Raw genomic sequence first — 19,262 nt, 5'->3', positions numbered from 1 at the left:
TTTTACATCACAATACAGATTTGCGTGTTTGGGACACAGGCCATATGTAGCTTGAGATCCTAAAATATTTACAATCTTTAGCTTCACAGAAAAATCCTAAAATATTTACTCTATGTATCTTTGCAGAGACAGTTTGCCAGCCCTTGGCATCTACCTTATACTTTAATCCTAATTTTAAAAATTCATATGTAATTTTTGTAAATGCTGATTATCTTCTCATTCAAAGGATGGCACTAAAATTTTCTAGGAACATGATTTGATTTTACTGTCATAAAATGTATTCTCAATATCACAGTTCTAACATTCATATGAATTTTACCCAATTATAAGTGTTATATCAGACAAATAATTAGCTACTTCTGCTAGTAAATAATTATTTAACAGTAAATCTTACAAATTTTTTAATCCACAAGAGCTCTGATATCTTATGTTTTGTTCTCATGTAGTTTTTTAATATGATAATATTCATTTGCTAAGATAATAAAACATAATTTTTGCTTACAATTTATAGTTTAGTTTCAGGATGTAGGCAGTATGTTTTACAGAGTGAAACTGGATGCTTGCCAGTATGAATTATTTATGTTAAAATAACTGTCACTTTCTCTGGTATTGTGAGTCAGGCACCTCAGCATTGTCCTAGATAGAAACAAACCCTGTCATCACACTGAGGTCTCCTTTTCATTCTCACTCTCTTTCCGTATCTACATCCTTAACTACCAAACTGCTGTTGGTTCACTAAATAGCAGCAGAACTCCGCTTCTCCTCTCCTAAGTCTAAGTGAAATCGTGCAGTGTCTTTGGAATATACCGGTTTGTTGGGCTTCTTTGCTCCTGGAGCACAGCAGGAAGTGTAGCACCCACATTGGCCACCAGGGGGTGAAAGCAGGAAGCATGCCTGCTCTTTGTCCTGACAGCAGAGTTTTCCAGACTCTGCCTTCAGTCCACTGGGCCAGAGAAACGTGGCGTGAAATAGGAATGAGAATTACACCTCTGCTCAATGCTCCGACACGTGGGAGTTTTACCTTCTTTTTGGGTTAACCGTATGTATTGACACTCAGATCTGCTTGTTAAGTATTATGATAAACCTCTTTCTAAAGGAGAAAAATTGCATCTTGGGGTCTTCAGGGTGTTTCCAATGTCCCATCCGTAGCTTTATACATTACATAAGCAGGTATAGGAGGGTCCTGGAAATCTAGATTAGGGAAATGTAGAATTCCTGTTTTATTGGAATTTTTTCATTCTGTTTCTTCCACTTCAATTACAAGAATGTGATGCAGTTATTGGAATTGTGTCCACTTGACATTGTTAAAAGGCCTGCTGTGTGTAAGGTACTATGCTTGGTTTCATGTTACTATGAGAGACTAATGAAACATAAGGCATACTTCTAGGAAGAAGTCACTGGTGTGATGTGAAGTTATGAATCTAGATTGCTGAAATTTGTCAAGAAAAAGTATGCAATGTCTTTGGATGTTAAAGAGATGGTCACAAGATTAAAGATTAAGAGTTATTATATAGGTTGTCTTTCCTCAAGAAGTTTCTAGTGTTTAGCAAAATGTATTTGCAGAACAATTGTCTTCTTGCACCTTGCACGAGTGGCTCTTTGTGTCCGTGCCTCCCCTCAGACTTCACTCATTGAAACATGAATTACTCACACATCATAATTTACATGTATACTAGTTTTTTTTTAAGAGAATTGAGTTTACCTTGTAGGTATTATGGATTCAGGAACTGTTTAACCAACTTGGGCTTTACCTTGTCCAGTATAAACTTCTTTAGTTCTTCAGTTTGGTCATGTAGTCATTCAAGTAGAATTGGCAAAACTTTGTGGTGATTAATCACATTGATGTGTGCTCATATAAAGGCACAATTGTTAAGATGATTTTTAAAGATTTATTTATTTATTTGAGAGGCAGAGTTACTGACAGAGAGAGAGATCTCCCATCTGCTGGTTCGCTCCTCACATGGCCACAATGGCCAGAGCTGGGCCAGTCCAAATCCAGGAGCCAGGAGCTTCTTCCTGGTCCTCCACGTGGGTGCAGGGGCCCAAGCACTTGGGCTGGGCCATCTTCCACTGCTTTTTCAGGCCATAGCAGAGAGCTGGATTGGAAGTAGAACAAGTAGGACTCCAACTGGTGCCCATAAAAATATTTTTTGCTTAAAGTGATCACACACTAATGAAATGTTTTATTAATGGTTTTTAGGTAAGAAAATAGAAAATGAAATCCTGACCCTCTCAGTCTGTAAAAGACACCCCTTGAAAAAACAGGCTCTTCACAACTTCCGATTATTGATCATTATACCAGATACTTCAGTTCTCTTGACAGGAGTGTTACAGTTCTAGACTGAGTACGTAAAGATTTAAGCTGTTTGTACGTTTATGTGACTGGGTGTTTGGAAGCTGGTGTAGTATCGCTATAATGGAAGAATCCAAGAAAGAGTAATGGTATCTAAAATGGTAAAAGGCTACTCAGATTACAAAGACATACACCGCAGCAAGGCATGACTGTGTGTGAGGAACTGTGTGGAACGCAGAGATTGATTCCACAAAATGTGTTCACTGGACGCACCTGCACTGGCTCTGCTGCAGCTCCCAGAGGTCCTTCTTCTGACCTGGAGGAGAGCAGGGATCTATTCTCATGGATAAGATCTCTCTCAGAACAACCCACATGCTCATTCAACACTGTGTGGAAGACATCAAAGCAACCAGAAATAAAGAAACTGGGGCCCGTGCTGTGGCCTAGCAGGTAAAGCCAGCACCTGCAGTGCCGGCATCCCATGTGGGTGCCAGTTCTAGTCCCGGCTGTTCCACTTCTGATCCAGCTCTCAACTATGACCTGGGAAAGCAGTGGAAGATGGCCCGAGTCCTTGGGTCCCTGCACCCACATGGGGGACATAGAAGAAGCTCCTGGCTCCTGGCTTCGGATTGGCCCAGCTTTGGCCATCATGGGCCTGGTGCAGCCATCTGGGGAGTGAGCCAGCTGATGGAAGGCTGCCCCCCTCCATGCCCCTGGCCTCTCTGTAACTCTGCCTTTCAAATGAATACATACATCTTTAAAAAACAAAATAGAAATACAGACTCTGTTCATGAGATGAGTGGTATCAGTTACTCAAGTATGGCTATGTTGATCCTACAGAATTGTGAGAAATGATACTCTAATTCTCCCCCTTCTTGAAACACTGTCCACAGATACATGAATGGAAATGATGCATAGTTAATGCTGTGCTCCATATTATACTCTAAAGCTGAATTTGGTATTCTAAAAATGTGCTATATCTGACCCTTCTGCTGCAACTCCCAAAGGTATCTGTCCCATAATAGATCAGTGAATAAATACAATATGCAATATCCAAATGACACAGTATGCATACACTAAATAGCATGCTATAGAACTAAGTTTATTGATATGATAAAATATTTATGTTATCAAATCTAAAAAAGAGAGCACAAAATCCATTTGTTATGTCACCTCTGCCCATGTGAATTAAGACTCAGAAAATTTCCCCCATTCATCCGTCCCTTCTTGCTATACACAAACTCAGACTTATCAAAAAGACTGGATTGTGAGGGGTAGAATTCTGAGTGATTTTGCTGTTTTCTGATTTCAGTTTCTTTAAAAGATTTATTTATTCATTTATTTGAAGGGCAGAGTGACAGAAGTCTTCCTTCTGCTGGCTCATGCCTCAAATACCCACAACAGCCATGACTGGGCCAGGCAGGAACCAGGAGCCCAGAACTCCACCCCAGTCTCCCACATGTATGGCAGTGACCCTAGTACGCGGGCCATCATCCACTGCTTTCCCAGGCACAGGAAGCCAGGTCGAAGCATGGAGTAGCTGGGACTTGAACAAGTACTCCAGTATCAAATGCGGGTGACCCAAGCAGCGGCTTAACACCAACTCCAAAATTTCAGTATTTTAACGTGTGCATTGGCAGGTATCCCATTTGTGATCAGAAAAAGGTATTGCTAATTGTAAGTATAGATAAATAAATAAAAAGATTTTATTCTTCTGGTAACTCAGTGTGTGGGACTATCTTTCTTATTACTGAGTGCACGGTTACTACAATGGTGAGCAGGGAAGTGTGATGAATACTCAGGGGAAGGCAATCTCAGAAAGACTTTTCATCCCTTCTCAGACAGGGGAAATGTTGGCAAACTTCTAAGCAGAAAAAACAGGCTGGAACATTCACTCATATACTGAAAATACACCTAGCGTGTCCCGTGGGAGCCACACACTCGCTCTCCCTTGCTCGCCCCTCCTTCTTCTCAGGGAAGATGGGAGTTAGCCAAGCCTTTACCTATCGTTTTCGACCTTTGTGATTTTTTTTTCATGTAGGGTTTGCTTTTTATTTCGTGATATTAGTAAAAGCATAGAATGACTTCTGCAGCAGGGAGAAAAATATGTTCTATACTGAAGAAATAATCAGAATCTTAGAATTGAGTTGTAAGGAGAAGGGGTGTGGTGAATCTCTAATTTTACAAAGTGGAAAGTTGTACAAGTTTAATATAAAGTAGTGGTTAATGGTGGGAACATAAACGCTTCCTTGGCATGTCCCTTTCTGTCACTGCCGTGTGCTGCTATTTGGTTACTATGACAATGATGACATTGCTATATTTGAAGAGTTAAAATCCAGAGAGACAGAATTAAAAGCATATTATTTCTTTATGACTTCGAATTTATCGTGGGATATATGTATTTTTCCAATTAATTTCTACTTTTGTAGGATGAAGGCAATTCACAGATTCAATGTGTCTGGTAAAAATATGTATATGTATTTTAGCGTGGGCTTTGAGCTGCCAGTTCAGACACCCGCGTCCACGTTCCTGGGTTCAGTTCTTAGCTCTGGGTCATGACTGCAGCGTCCTGCTAACACAGACCCCAGGAGCAGCAGTGGTGGCTCCAGTGTTGGGTCCCTGATACCCTTGATTATAGGATCTCACTTCATTTAATATAATTAGGAGCCCCTTAGAAATCTTTGGTAGAAGTTAAAGTTTACTTTATATCTTAAAAAGAAAAAAAACTTTTGTAGGGAATTTGACTGAATTACATCTTGGAAACCCTGAGAAAGTCAGTGTCTTTCATCATCTAGTCCCTGTGAGTTGACTACATCATGGTATTCAAGGAAATATGTACCCAATCTTAATTTCTTAGAGGGGCTTACAGTTGAAGCCATGAGGAATCCTCTGCAGACTAAATAATTCCTTGCTGAAGCAAGCAGCTCCTGCATTTAATTACTTCTGTCTTAGGAAAGTTTTGTATTCATTTATTTCAAATCCTAGGACTTAAGGCTTGTCTTGCAGAACTTTTGGAGTATATGGATGTGATTTTTAAGCCCTGACTGTGCTACCTTAACAGTAGTAAAACCATGGGATACTTAACTATCAACTCTTGGCTTCTCCTAATCAAAAACAATAATAACCTCCTTCACTGCTTATGACAGTGACACAGTGAAAGTGAAGCGTTTAGCGCACTTCCTGGCACACATGTCCTGGCTTGCATGTGTACCTTATGTTGATATGTTTGTTGTAAGTAACGGCCTTGTTGATATTATTTTTTCCATCAGGGTAAAGATCTTTAGTAGAACAAAGAAAATTGTGCCAAAATTTTGATAGGGTAAATAAGTCTAAATGGAATCCACTTAATATGTTAAAAATAAGGAAAGAGCTGGCGCCGCGGCTCACTAGGCTAATCCTCCACCTTGCGGCGCCGGCACACCGGGTTCTAGTCCCAGTCGGGGCGCCGGATTCTGTCCCGGTTGCCCCTCTTCCAGGCCAGCTCTCTGCTGTGGCCAGGGAGTGCAGTGGAGGATGGCCCAAGTGCTTGGGCCCTGCACCCCATGGGAGACCAGGAGAAGCACCTGGCTCCTGCCATCAGATCAGCGCGGTGCGCCGGCAGCAGCGGCCATTGCAGGGTGAACCAACGGCAAAGGAGGACCTTTCTCTCTGTCTCTCTCTCTCACTGTCCACTCTACCTGTCAAAATATATATATATATATATATATATATATATATATATATATATATATGGAAAGAATGCCAGCCGCCACACGATGTGTAAAGCTATGGGTTCCTCCTGGTGTTAAAGGACTGAAGAATGTAGTGATAATGCTGTGCTTCATGATGGTCAAAGCTATCACCGGGTCATCTCAGCACTCATGAGTGTTTTAAAACAGAGAACTGACAAATTCTGAAAGCCAGCCACTGATGACTAAAGAAGCAAATTCAGATAAAGACACTCATTTGGGGAGGCAGTTGGACATCGATCAAGATTTCTCCTGTTATGCTATTTTTAAAAACTATTTTATTTATTTGAAAGGCAGAGTTACAGAGATCTTCCGTCTACTGGTTTACTCCCCAGATGGCTGCAACAGCCAGGGCTGGGCCAGGCTGAAGCCAAGAGCTTCTTCCAAGCCTGCCACGTGGGTGGCAGGGGCCTGAGTACTTGATCCGTCTTTTGCAGCTTTCCCAGGCACATTTAGCAGGGAGTTGGATCAGAAGTGGAGTAACCAGGACTCAAACCTGCACCCCTATGGAATGCCAGCACTGCAGACAGTGGCTCAACCTGCTGCACCACAGCACCAGCCTCCCCCAACCCCACCATATTCTTAAGTGATGAAACAAGAAAGACTAATTGATATTCAAAGATAAAGTACAAAATGAGAAATTTTAAGGGCTTATGAGTGATAGAATGTCATTGTCTGCCGTGAGACTTGGAAACTAGCCAAGTCCAGAATGCGTAACTGTGAACTCTTGAGGCTCAAAGAAGAACTTCAGGCTCACAGTTGAAGGAATGTTGCTCAGCCCACGTTTTCCTCGTCACCCTGCACAGCCCGCAGAAGTGCCCGCCATGTTCTCCCCTGGAAACTCACCTCATGGTTCAGAAATTCGGGTCTTGATTCCCCCCAAGTTTCATGATTCCTGCCCCACTTTTTTTTTTTAGTATTTCAAAGGATTGGGTCTCTTATATTTCTAATAATTCTTTGAAATCTCTTCCATCCTTGTAACTTTATTGTTAATGATTCCTAAAATGGCTCGACCTAAATCCTATTTTGTTGATTTATTTCTCCTGGTACTTTTTATTCTGTAGATACAGATAGATCCCTAAACCTGCAGGCCTGGGTGGGATTAGCAGAACACGGGCCATGATAGGATGTTAGTTCCGTGGGAGAGAGGTGTAGACCCTACCAGAACAGAACGTGTAAGAAGTCCTGACTTTCCGTGTGTTCTACAGCAGCCTGGGGTAGGGAGGAGCCACACGGAGATCGCACAAAATGAGGAGTGTGGTGGGAGATGGATTACACCAAGCAAACAAATAAGTAATCTACTGAGGATGATGAAAGCCAGTTTCCCAGTGTTGGAGAAAATACTTGTAAACCTGGAAAGGAAGAAGACTAAAAACAGCCCCAAGGTATCTGAGAGTAACTGGAGGAGTTGAGTTGCTCTTGGAGAATACAAAGTTAGAGTGTGTAAGCCTGCCACACAGACACACAGTAGGTACAAAGTTATGGATGTGGGAGTGTGTGTGCACAGGCATACATACATATACATAGAGTATTTTTTTTGACAGGCAGAGTGGACAGGGAGAGAGAGACACACACAGAGAGAGAAAGGTCTTCCTTTGCCGTTGGTTCACCCTCCAATGGCCGCTACAGCCGGTGCACCGCGCTAATCCGATAGCAGGAGGCAGGTGCTTCTCCTGGTCTCCCATGAGGGTGCAGGGCCCAAGCACTTGGGCCATTCTCCACTGCACTCCCGGGCCACAACAGAGAGCTGGCCTGGAAGAGGAGCAACAGGGACAGAATCCAGCACCCCGACCGGGACTAGAACCCGGTGTGCTGGCGCTGCAGGCAGAGGATTACCCTAGTGAGCTGCGGCGCCAGCCATAAACATAGAGTTTTAAGCTTAGTGTTTACTGAGAGGTCCTAAAACCAATGCCCCAGAGTAACAAGAACTTCTACCAAAAGGAGTCCGGGAGCTGGCACTGTGGCATAGTGGGTAATGCTGCCGCTTGGAGAGCTGGCATCCTATATGGACGCTGATTTGAGTCCCAGCTGCTCCACTTCCGATCCAGCGCTCTGCCATGGCCTGGGAAAGCAGTAGAAGATGGCCCAGGTGCTTGGGCCCCTGCACCCATGTGGGAGACCGAAAGGAAGCTCCTGGCTTCAGATCAGTGCAGCTCCAGCTGTTGCGGTCATTTGGGAAGTGAACCAGCGGATGAAAGACCTCTCTCTCTCTCTCTCTCTCTCTGCTTCTCCTTCTCTCTCTGTGTAACTCTGACTTTCAAATAAATAAATAAATAAATCTTCAAAAAAAAAAAAAAAAAAAAAAAAAAAGGAGTCTGGACCCCTATGAAAAACACTGATTCCAGGGCTAGGCCAGGAAACATGAGGTTGAATCTTAGGACATTTTATGCCAGGAAGTAACGAAAACCTCAAAAAAAGAAAAAAAAAAAAAAAGATGGGTAACTGTCAAAAAGACTTAAGAACAACGTAAGGGACTTTGTATAGCCAAATCTGGGATAATTTCATTATGTGATTTATTGATGATATTAGTAGAATGTGTGCTGGATAAAACAGCAACCTATGAGTGGATGAATAAGGACTACTCTTCCTTGTGGTGAAATGTTGACTCTGATGTACAAAGAATGATCAACATGGACTGTCTCCCACTTGGCACCTGTCTTGGTGATTATCCGTTCTTAGTGGAGGCTATGGCTGGTGGTTTGATAAAGGATTGATGGGACTGACAGTCTCAGAATAGTTCTGAGACTAATGTAATCCGTCAGAAAGGGGAAAATCATGACCTGGTCAGCCACCAGCACAATGAGATGATGCAGGCTGGCATCACCAGCAGGGGATGAGTCAGCGTCCTGCGCCCTGTGGTGGTGCGGCTCCGGTGTTCTGCCGAGAAAGGAGGACTGCGTCGAGGTCGTGAAGAAACGTCAGAGTCATCCCGTAGAGTTCAAGGCCTGTTCTTCAAACAGTTGAGGACCTTGTGGGACTAGACATGGACTGGAGCAACAGGCAAAGAGCAGGAAGAGACATGACAACTCAGCGTAACGTGCCGCCTGATGGCCTGCTGCCAGAGACAACACCGAGACCCATGGCAGGTGTACACGAGACTCGTGGCTTGGGCGGTGGCATCACATCAGCACTGATTACCTGCCTTGAAAGGTCCGTGTCCTGATGAGCGCAAGGACGTTCTTGTTTGTGGAATGGCGTTTTGCAGTGTTGATGAGTGGCGAGGTGTGGTGTGTAGCTTCCTTCGGGTATTTCTGAGAAAGGATTCGGGGTAATAGGTGAGAGTGTGTGAGAGAGGATGAGGAGCCCAGTGTGGTGAAATGTGCACAGTTGGGGAACCCTGGCAAGATATACAGGGATGTTTTGTACTGTTTGTGCAATTTTGCTCTAGGTTTGAAAGTATTAAATCCATATGCACATGTGCACATAGAAGGATGGCAGACTGACCTCCAGCCTGGAGCCACAGGAAAGGGGTTTGTCGGAGGTGATCCCAAAATGGAGATCTGAAAGAGGCCAGCAGTAGCCACAGAAGGGTCTGTGACTCCCTGTAAGGAGAGAGTTTGCAGTTTAGTTTTTTCTGTTTTGTTTTTAACGGTTGGCATTTAGATATTGTTGATGGAAGGAACACAAGAATAGAAAAAAAAACATAGAAAGCTTGGTGTGGCTGGAAGTTAAAATGTTAATGTGACGCTGGCAAGAACTCAGGCTGGAGAGGTGAGCAGGGACAGGTCGTACGGAAGGAACTTGGGAAGTTAGTGTTGGGTATTCTTGGAAGCAAACACTCACAAGAATAGCTAAAAGGGCTTGAGAAATGGCAGTCCTTCCCCCACCTCAGGGATAACCATGGTGAGACAGCTGTGATCTGGGTGAGTAGGTTCTTCCATGTGAAGTTTTTGTTGAAGTATTTGCCTGTTTTTACTTTTTAGATAGCATTTGCCTGCTTTAAAGTATACTATGGGACCTTTATGGGGGAGCGTTTCAGGCATAGAAAGCCAAGACACTGTGGCAAAGAAAGACCTACGTGATGGACCTCGTGGGCAAGACCGCGATGGGAAGAAGCAGCCACCGAAGGACGTACTTCTCTGAAAGGAGGAGAGAGCCTCCACTTTGCCTGTGGCCTTGTCGAAACACTGAAGGAGTTTCTGGATTCAAAAGGCTTCCGTAGCCTAGGAAGCTCATGTCAAGAGCCTTGGGAGATCACCGACTGTCACTCCCCCTCTTCGTGGAGGAACGACACAGGACCCTGCACTGTTCTTTTGTCTGCTCGGCCCTCCCCGGGTTTGCTGCTGGTTCTGCCCGGGTTGGCTACTGACCCTCCCACCTCCGTGGAGGGGCGGGCCCCCCTGCCACTTTCCCCACTTCCGCGGGGGAGCGGCACACCGCCGGCCGGCTCTCTCTCGGGGGCTGCTCAGATGTTCCTCAGGTGTTCCTGGTGCATGTTGTCTCTCTCCTCCTTTATAGTCCTCTTCCACCAATCCCAACTCTGCTACCCACACGCCGAGTACGCTGCTCTCCTCCAATCAGGAGCAGGTCCTGCAGTTTATTGGTTGAACTGGAGGCAGCTGCGTAGAAGCTGTTTCCTCCTCTCCCAGCGCCATATTGTGGGAGAGCAGATGCATAGAATAAGTCTTAATTCCAGTAACAGTCTAGTCCGAGTTGCTCCCCACAACTGACATCATACATAAGCATGTTAACTGTTAAATAAACAACTAGAGTCACTATGCACTAACTTCCCGTGCGGAACCTCTGCCCTCAAAGAGCTGTATGGTGAGACTTAATAGTAAAACTTGTTCTCAGAGACTTCCATCGTTTTAGTGTGTTAAGTGGAGGATATTCTTATGTCACACAAATTATAGTTATGTCTAAGTGTTCGCAAAAGATGTACCATTTTTGGGTTCCATTTTAAAGATAAAATTTCAAAAAAAAAAAAAAGTGAAATTGCCATCGAAGTGCAACGACTTGGACCAGCCCTTGTCTGGACTGCGGAGACCAGCTTCTGCTCTTGGTTTTTTTTTTTTCTTAATATATTCTGTTTTTTTAGTTTTGTTTTTGTTTTTGTTTTGATTTGTTTTGTTTTGTTTTCTCTCTTTTTCTTTTTCCCCTTCATACAGAGTGCTGACCTCTACCTGGAATAGTTAAGCTGTGTACAAAGTTAAATGAAAATAGATCTTAGTAATAAACAAGACTGGGAAGAGGAAGAGGGGTGGCAGTGTGGGTGGGAGGGTGGGTTCAGTGGGAAGAATTACTGTGCCCAGAGTTCTGTTTATGACATGTATACAAATAAAAAATAATTTAAAAAGAAATTCTCACCACCTGTGGGATTTTATTTATAGATGTGCTTACGGTGTACACCAGTTTCAGTGATTTATAACCAGCCCAGCTCTGAGAGCTGCTCAGACAACTGCTGAAACTCATGATCCAACATCTTTCCCCACAAAAAACAAACCTTGCTTAATTTCCATCTTTTTCCATACTCATTCTCTTCTCCCATACAACTGTATTGTTTGAACCTAATTCAAGTATTTTTCTAAATAGTTTTTTAGAGAAAATGTTAACTCCAAAAAATATGTGTTGGGTCACCTTGGCATTTTGTCCTGGTGCTATTGCATTCTCAGATGAATGAAATGTTCTGTAAAAATAAAGAGCTTAAATTTCAGGGGAAAAATCAGTTATTCAGTATTATTTAAGTAAATTAACTGATAAATCAATTTTTGGAAAAGACATGATACTTCTCAGGAACAAATAGGGTAGTTTCTATGTAGATTTTTATTCCCCAAAAATACATATCTCATTTGCCACAGAATGGGGCAAAGTGGAATTTTTCTACAACCAAGAACTTACACTAGATATATATTCTCTACAAATTCTAAATGCACGTGGAATGCCAGAAACCTCGAGAAATCTTCAAGTGCTGTGTAATTATCTCGCAGAGTTTAAAGGGGACTGTTGAAGCACTGGCTTTGCAATACTGACAGTACTGTTTTCATTTTGTTTGGTTGCATTGGCAGGCACTTGGAGGTGTCCCAGGAAGTCAGCCATTACTCCCCAGTGGAATGGACCCAACCCGACAACAAGGTAACTGCTCTAACGTGAGAGGAAGCCAACGTGTAGAACCACAGAAGAAATCCTTTTGGTGGTCGTTGTTAAAGTGTTGTTGGTATAAGTGGTATGTTGTTATACCAGTTGCATTTTTCAGGTAACATGGCTGACTAGTTTATATCTTCAACTAACTGTTAGTTACGTGTGGTAGTGAGGGTGCTGATGACATAAGAAAAGAATATACAAGTTTCCAAAACTCTGTATTGTAACAAATAATTTTTTTTTTTTGACAGGCAGAGTTAGACAGTGAGAGAGAGAGACAGAGAGAAAGGTCTTCCTTTACCGTTGGTTCACCCTCCAATGGTGGCTGCAGCCGGTGCACTGCGCTGATCAGATGGCAGGAGCCAGGTGCTTCTCCTGGTCTCTCATGGGGTGCAGGGCCCAAGCACTTGGGCCATCCTCCACTGCCCTCCCTGGCCACAGCAGAGAGCTGGCCTGGAAGAGGGGCAACCGGGACAGAATCCGGCGCCCCGACTGGGACTAGAACCCGGTGTGCCGGCGCCGCGAGGCGGAGGATTAGCCTAGTGAGCCGCGGCACCGGCCACAAATAACTGCTGAAACCTTTCCTGTAACCTTTAACAAGTAGGAGCTCAGCGGTGACAGCACTTGGGACTCCCTCTGCCTTTTTCGGCTGGAGGGGCTAGTGCACTTGAAAGGTGAGCAGAAGGAAGAGGGGTTCTAAGCAACACGTGACTTCAGGTTAACATCCCAGTCATCACCCTCCTCCATGGCAATATCTCGGTACCACGCAAGTGTGAGACTCCACGGTACTGCTCAGGAAAAGAGGAGCAAATAGGGTGAGAGAGGTCATTCAACGCAGGGGTGGAAGAAGATGTCGACCGAAACGCTAATGGAGGGTGTGGGTAAGCAGTGGACAGAAGTAGACAAGTGGCCAGGAACCAGGATGTGATGGTGTCAATCACTCAGATACCTGGTGCGCAACCTTGCACCTAGCGGGAAGGAGCTGCCAGCCTTGGGTTGACCCCTGTGGCCACTACACTGCTAACCTCTTCTTCCTTTTCTAGGACATCCAAATATGGGTGGGCCAATGCAGAGAATGACTCCCCCACGAGGGATGGTGCCCTTAGGACCACAGGTAAAACATCCGTGTAGGAAGCTCAGGTTGAAACCACTTTCCATCTTCATCTATAAACTGTATTATCTCACAAATTTTCAGATGTGCATTCAAGTTTCAATAGAGGATCTTGAGGCTGTAATATCTGTGACCAGATGTCCAAACTGATGCAACAGCAAAATATATTTTTATGGTGTCTTATAATATGTGAAAAAATGTACCCTAAGAATAAATTAAAGTAACCTAAAAAGGCAACTGTCACCCTTTTGCTGGTTACGCTAAGGAAGTGACTACATTAAATGAAACCCACTTGGTTCAAAGTATCAAATAGAATTGGGTAAAAAAAATCTATGTATGTTTTAAAGAACATCATTGACATGGTTGACAGTTTATATATATATAAAGCCATGTTTCTTTGTCAACTAGGGAAACTATTAGAGAATTTTTTAGAAATCAACATTAAAATGAGTCTTACTGAAGGAGCAGGATAATACTCAGCTTACAGCACATGTTGGCCAAGTTCTCCCACAATCTCCCAGAATTGTACACTGAGGTCGACTCTTTCTGTGCTGTTCCAGGGTATTGTTGTATTATTTATTTTAGCTAAAACATCAGTTCCTCTCTCTTTCTTTCCACCCCCTTGGGAAAATTGGTTGCAATAGGAATTATGTTTATGGTGTTGTATCTTAATCTAAAATCCAGAGCTTTAGATTTCTGACTCATGGGAAAGAGGCGAGCGTGTTATAAAGATGGTGAAAGAATGAATTTACTTACGTTTTCCCTTCCAAGAACAGCGTTCTAAGTAACAGTTTTAGGGGCTCATTTCATGTATCTCCTCTTAAAGAATAAACCACGTGTTTCGTTGTGGCCTCAAAGGAGTCAAAAAATTAAGAACCAAATACCCAAATAATGTGACTTTGACTCAGATGTTTCTAACAAGCATACAATAATATATATTAACTCTAATGAGGCATGAGACTTAGAGCCAAATTTTGCGAAGATGCCATGTTACATTAAAAAGAAAAAAAAAACTTACCATGTAAATATCTGGCAGACCCAAATCCAGATGAAACCAACATGTTTTTATTTAGGGTCAGTTCCTTCCTATGAATTTTCTTAAGGTTTTATTGGACTTTCATTCTGATATCCAAATTACTTTTCCCACCTCCTACTCATGTTGGAAATGATTGTGTTAACCCACCATCGCTGAACTGCTCATAGCAATTACAAATTACAAAATCCGTGGGATATTTCATTAACTAATCATACTTTTAGTCTTTAATAAACTAAGCCAACCAATTTGGCTGTGCAGAACCTAAAAGATTTTTTTTTTTTCCGGGAGAGATTTTCTTAATAGATAGATCTATTTTAAATAAACATCAAAAATTCCACGCTTATAATTTAGTTCTCATTCTTCATTCAGTTCCCTTGTTTTTTCAGCTTCTCCTTAAGCCTTCATCATCCCAAATTATTAGTAATATTAGCTTTTAATGCTTTAAAAACTAGAATCTGGTTTGAGTCAGCTTTACAGTGTTTGAAGAGTTATAGCAGAGCTTGCCTAAGCTTTATGAACATCTTGTTTGAAAAATGCAGAAATAAAAAGCGTATCGGTCTTCATGGTGCATGTTCTAAACAGCTATATGTTTGTGCTAAATGTAAATTACAGGAGAAAGTCACAGATTAACTGTGATAAGTAATCTCTTATTGATGAGTGTTAAGAGCTTTGTAATGCTAGTGTGAATTCTTTCTTCACATTTTCAAAGCCAAAGAGAGTAGTTTATTTCTCCCATTTAGACAAGCAGCAGCCTCCTTCCTGTCTGCTTCTGTACCATATGAGGGGCAGGATATTTCGGTATGAATTGATCTCCCACATCAGAAACACCCACAATTACTGTTGAAAATTGCTGTATGCAAAGTAAAAGAGTTAAAGGAAATTATACATCTGCATTTAAATGAAAGAGGAATCAGATCATGTGAATGACACAATAGGAGAAGAGTCAGGTAACCTTCACTTGGAATGAGGGAGTGCTGTTTTGTGTTTACTTCCTAACACCTGGCATACAAAATGTATGTACTCTAAACTGAAATCTGCAGGTAATTTTATTAAAAAAATCTGTACATGCGTAATATTTGGGGCTTAAGTGGTAAAAGGGGGTGGTAGTTACCTGTCAGAACAACTGAATTCTCAAAATGAAGGAGTATCTATAATCTAGTGATTCTTTGAAAATGCTATTTCTGTAGACAAGATGCATACATAGAACATAGTAAATGTGCAATTCAAACATTTTGCATGGATAAAGAAATACAAGTATGTCACAAAAGCAGGCATTTTTCCCACCCTCTATTTTAATTACAATGACAGTAATAGTACATGACTTTTAAATTTATATCAGTGGCCTTTCAATAGAAAAGCAAAATTATCTGTTTAAGGACGAAGAGTGTCTTTCCTAAATCATATTTGAAGTCACTTTTGTACTTGCTTTTGTAATAAGATGGACTTAGTGAACCTGCGTTCTTAAGCTCAGTGGATGCCTTGTAACTCACAGAAAAATTCACCACCACCCAAATAGTTCTAATTCCTCTTGGGATCTGAAGGATAAATACGTTATATACAAGTGGGAACACAGGATTTCCAAACCAGTTACTGACAGAGAAAGAATAAGATGCAAGTACTCTCTGACGGGCTCTCCTGTGAAAAGAGACTCAGCTGATTCTGCACTTTCAGATGTAAGGTGGTAGACGTTAGCTCAGTGCTTGGAAGAAAGTTCTAGAAATTAAGCTGCCCAGTCTTGAGAAGACCTCAGAGACTTCCCAGGCAGCATATGCACAGCCGTTTTGCACTGGGGAGATTAGACCTGATGGAGTTGTGCTGTTACGTGAGCCTTCACATTCCGCCATCCTGAGTTAGCTCTTCCCGTCCTGCCTGTGTGGATACCACTCGGGAAGCCATTGTCATTCCCACCTATCTTCCTGATTTCTTTTTCTTTAGATTATTTCAGAAGTGAAAATATTTTGACAATATCCTGAATCATCCTGCATTGAATAATTTCTTGCCCATTTCCTTTGACAGTTCAGTCTCATTAGCCCATCATGTGTTGAAGGCTTGCTGTGTGCCTGACACAGTACTTGAGCATTGAGTGTACAAAGATGAGTAAAACATTCTCTGCCTTCAGGACTCTTATTGTTTATCAAGAGATGCAGATACATCGAGAAACACTATTACATAATAGAAGAAGTCTAGGAAGGAAGCGCACTTGCGATTCACGACATAAACATAGCCAAGCAAGTAAATCTGTTAGGGCTGAGGACGCACGGGAAACTGCAGAAGAGGGGACTCTAAGTTGTTTCTGTGTTGACTGTGATAATAAGAAGCTGGCAGCTAAAGTTTTTGAGCATCAAATGCTACGCTTTTAATTTACCAAGCATTATGATAAGTGCTCTGTATTTCATTTTATCCTCCAAGAAGTCAAAAAGGGAGGCCGAATTATCACAACACAGATAAGGAAATTAAAATCGCATTCTATTGAGAGAATTACTGACCAGAGACCACACACACACAGAAAGAGAGGCAGAGGGCACAGGGCGGTGGCCACAGAGATTCCAGCAGTGTCTGTCCACCTCCGGAGCTGCAAGGAAAACTGCTATCTTCCTTGGATAGTAAAAGATCCGCTGAGACCAAGAATGAGGGGAGGTCTTCCCCGTGAGGCAAGTCTAGGGTACTTGGATGCAGATTCTGTTTCCAGCCCCTGGCTTTCTTCCTGAGCCCCTTTTCCACCACCTTCCTGGACCCAGAGGTGAAGGGAGGTGGCTGTCTTCCTACCTAATGGCTCACACGTGCATGGAAACCAGTCCTCCGTCTCGTAGCTCTCCACTGGGGGTAGCTAAGTAGGATTTCCTGTAAGTAAAAGCAATAAGCAATAAGATGACTAGGTCATTCTCCTTGTTAACTGTGGCTTACTCTGGAGTCAACAGCCTTCCTCTCACTGACTGATTTCCTCTATGACCCCCCAAGGCCGAGGAAGATGAGTTAACGGGACAGTGAACTTCGGGAAATCCCATAGGCTAGAGTGCATGGTCGGGGGGATGGTACGGAGAGCAGCACCACAGGAAATGAGAACAGGGAGGTTAGTCTGGCGCTGGCCGTGCCCAACTCATAGAGTCCTACCAAGGAGTTTAGACTCATTCGGCAGGTGGTGTGGGTCGCCATAGCTTCTAGGTGACCTGGGTCATACTAAGTTGTAGGACAGCTCTTGAGGAGGTATAGAGAAAACAGATTAGGGCGGGGAGACACTAATCAGACTTGAACTAAATAAAAGAAGCCTTCTGAGTAATGACAAAGATGGATGCTAGGAAGAATCAGTGGACTTTGCTAACTGACTTGGGGTTGAAAGAAAAGCACGGCCGTCAATGGGCTCCTGGACCTTCTCAGCCTGGACTGTTGTGGAAATGGTGCCAGAGAGCTGGCTGTGGAAGGCTGCAGAAAGAACTGCCCTAGGAGGAGAGAAACGCTGCCTTGACTTTGAATACAAGAGTACTTCAAAAGAAACTCTGTAGAAATGGAATGAAAAGTATGAGTTTATTTTCTGTACAAGTCAATCGAGATCCATGTAGTTTTTTCATAAAACATATTTTACACAGACAGGGAGGAAAAAACTTGTATTTTTAATTCCATTTTCTCACAAATTCTTTGAAGTCCCCTTGTGTGTTGAGAGTGAGGTATCCAGACAGCAAACAGGCCCAAAGGAGCTCCAACACGCGTTACCCTGGAGCCCAAGAGGGGCTGTGACTGAGCATTCAGACTGGGGTGCCACGCACAAATAGCTCCCAAACACGTGATAACATAAATGTGTGTGTGTTGAAAAGAATGCTGCAGCAGGAACTGGGAGAAGAGCCACATTTTTAAAGAGTTAGCAAAATAAAAGGAGCCAGCAAAGAAAACTGGAATCAGAATAGTTGGCAGAATCGGGGTGTCCCAAAGCCAAGTGTGAACCCAGGGGTAGGTCAAGATACGTCAATCTGACAGAGGCAGAACTAGCCCTTTGGCTGTAGGGCCACTGAACTTAAATGATGGTAATGTGTGTGTTGAAATAGGAGAGTGTTTTTAGTGCTTTGAATGCACGTAATAAATACTGAAGTTTATGGAGTTGTGTAAGTCCTGCACGCATATTTTGAATATACTTTGCTTTTCATCTACTTTGTGTGTTTGTGTGTGTGTGTATTTCTCTGTTGGATGTTATTTTGTGAATAGAAGTTTGTATTCAACTTTCTGGGATTGGATTTGCCTGTTTTATATTTATTTATTTATGTAAAAAGTCTGACAATTTCAAACATTTTGAAAAATTTGGTCTTTAAAACAATTTTTTATTTATTTTTTATTTGATAAATTCACTATTACACAAACAGTATGAAATTAATAAAAGATTTGTCGAGTATTATAATTAGTCATACCTTAATCATTTCACGTACTCTGATGACCTTCCATGTTCATGTATTGTTCAGAAACACACAAACCGAAGTAAGGGTAAAATAGAAACAAAACTGCAAGAGTGGAGCCTTCAGAGAATGAATTACACAGGCCTTATCCAGTCAGGAGTCATGTAGGGAAATCATTAACCAGCTCTCCTTTCTTTCCCCCTCCTCTTTGGTTTTGTTTTTTTGTTTTGTGGTAGTCTGACCCTTGGTTATCATTACAGAGCTATGGAGGTGCCATGAGACCCCCACTGAATGCTTTAGGTGGCCCCGGAATGCCTGGAATGAACATGTAAGCAAACTGATTTTCTTCTGTCGAGTCAAGTGCTGTGTTTGCCTTGTCCAAAGGGACTCTCGTTGGTAAAAGCATCGGGCTCCTCCCCAAGGCCAGAGCAGACTGACAGTGAGCTGCGCTGTCGGCCTCATTCTCGCAACCTCCCCTCTCGCCTGCTTCTTCCTTCCTGCAACCTTTTCAGGTGTCATAAGTCACCAGCCGCGGTCTGTTTCTTTTTGATAAGTACGAGGGCACCAGGGCAGTAACAGACGGTCAGTGCTTCCTGACGAGGGAGGTCCGACCCCTAGACGCACAGGCGTGTCTTTA

The 19,262-nt window shown here is 42.7% G+C and overlaps 1 protein-coding gene across 20 annotated transcripts in view; it reads left to right on the top strand.

Annotated features, from left to right (window-relative positions):
• SSBP2 (single stranded DNA binding protein 2) overlaps positions 1 to 19,262 on the top strand; it is a 308,220-nt gene that overhangs the window by 248,716 nt on the left and 40,242 nt on the right. For 11 of the 20 annotated variants that reach the window (XM_070056350.1, XM_051853645.2, XM_051853641.2 and 8 more), the window contains 3 exons: positions 12,027 to 12,093; positions 13,143 to 13,213; positions 18,862 to 18,953. In XM_070056350.1, the coding sequence (XP_069912451.1) occupies positions 12,027 to 12,093; positions 13,143 to 13,213; positions 18,862 to 18,953 (230 nt within the window). The remainder of the gene's footprint in view (positions 1 to 12,026; positions 12,094 to 13,142; positions 13,214 to 18,861; positions 18,954 to 19,262) is intronic. The other 9 variants (XM_070056354.1, XM_070056356.1, XM_070056359.1 and 6 more) reach the window with 1 other exon arrangement.

Source organism: Oryctolagus cuniculus, chromosome 14 (genome assembly GCF_964237555.1).
Source record: "Oryctolagus cuniculus chromosome 14, mOryCun1.1, whole genome shotgun sequence".
Lineage (NCBI taxonomy): Eukaryota > Metazoa > Chordata > Mammalia > Lagomorpha > Leporidae > Oryctolagus > Oryctolagus cuniculus.
The sequence above is the reverse complement of the archived record's forward strand: the minus strand, read 5'-3'. Positions and strand labels throughout refer to the sequence as shown.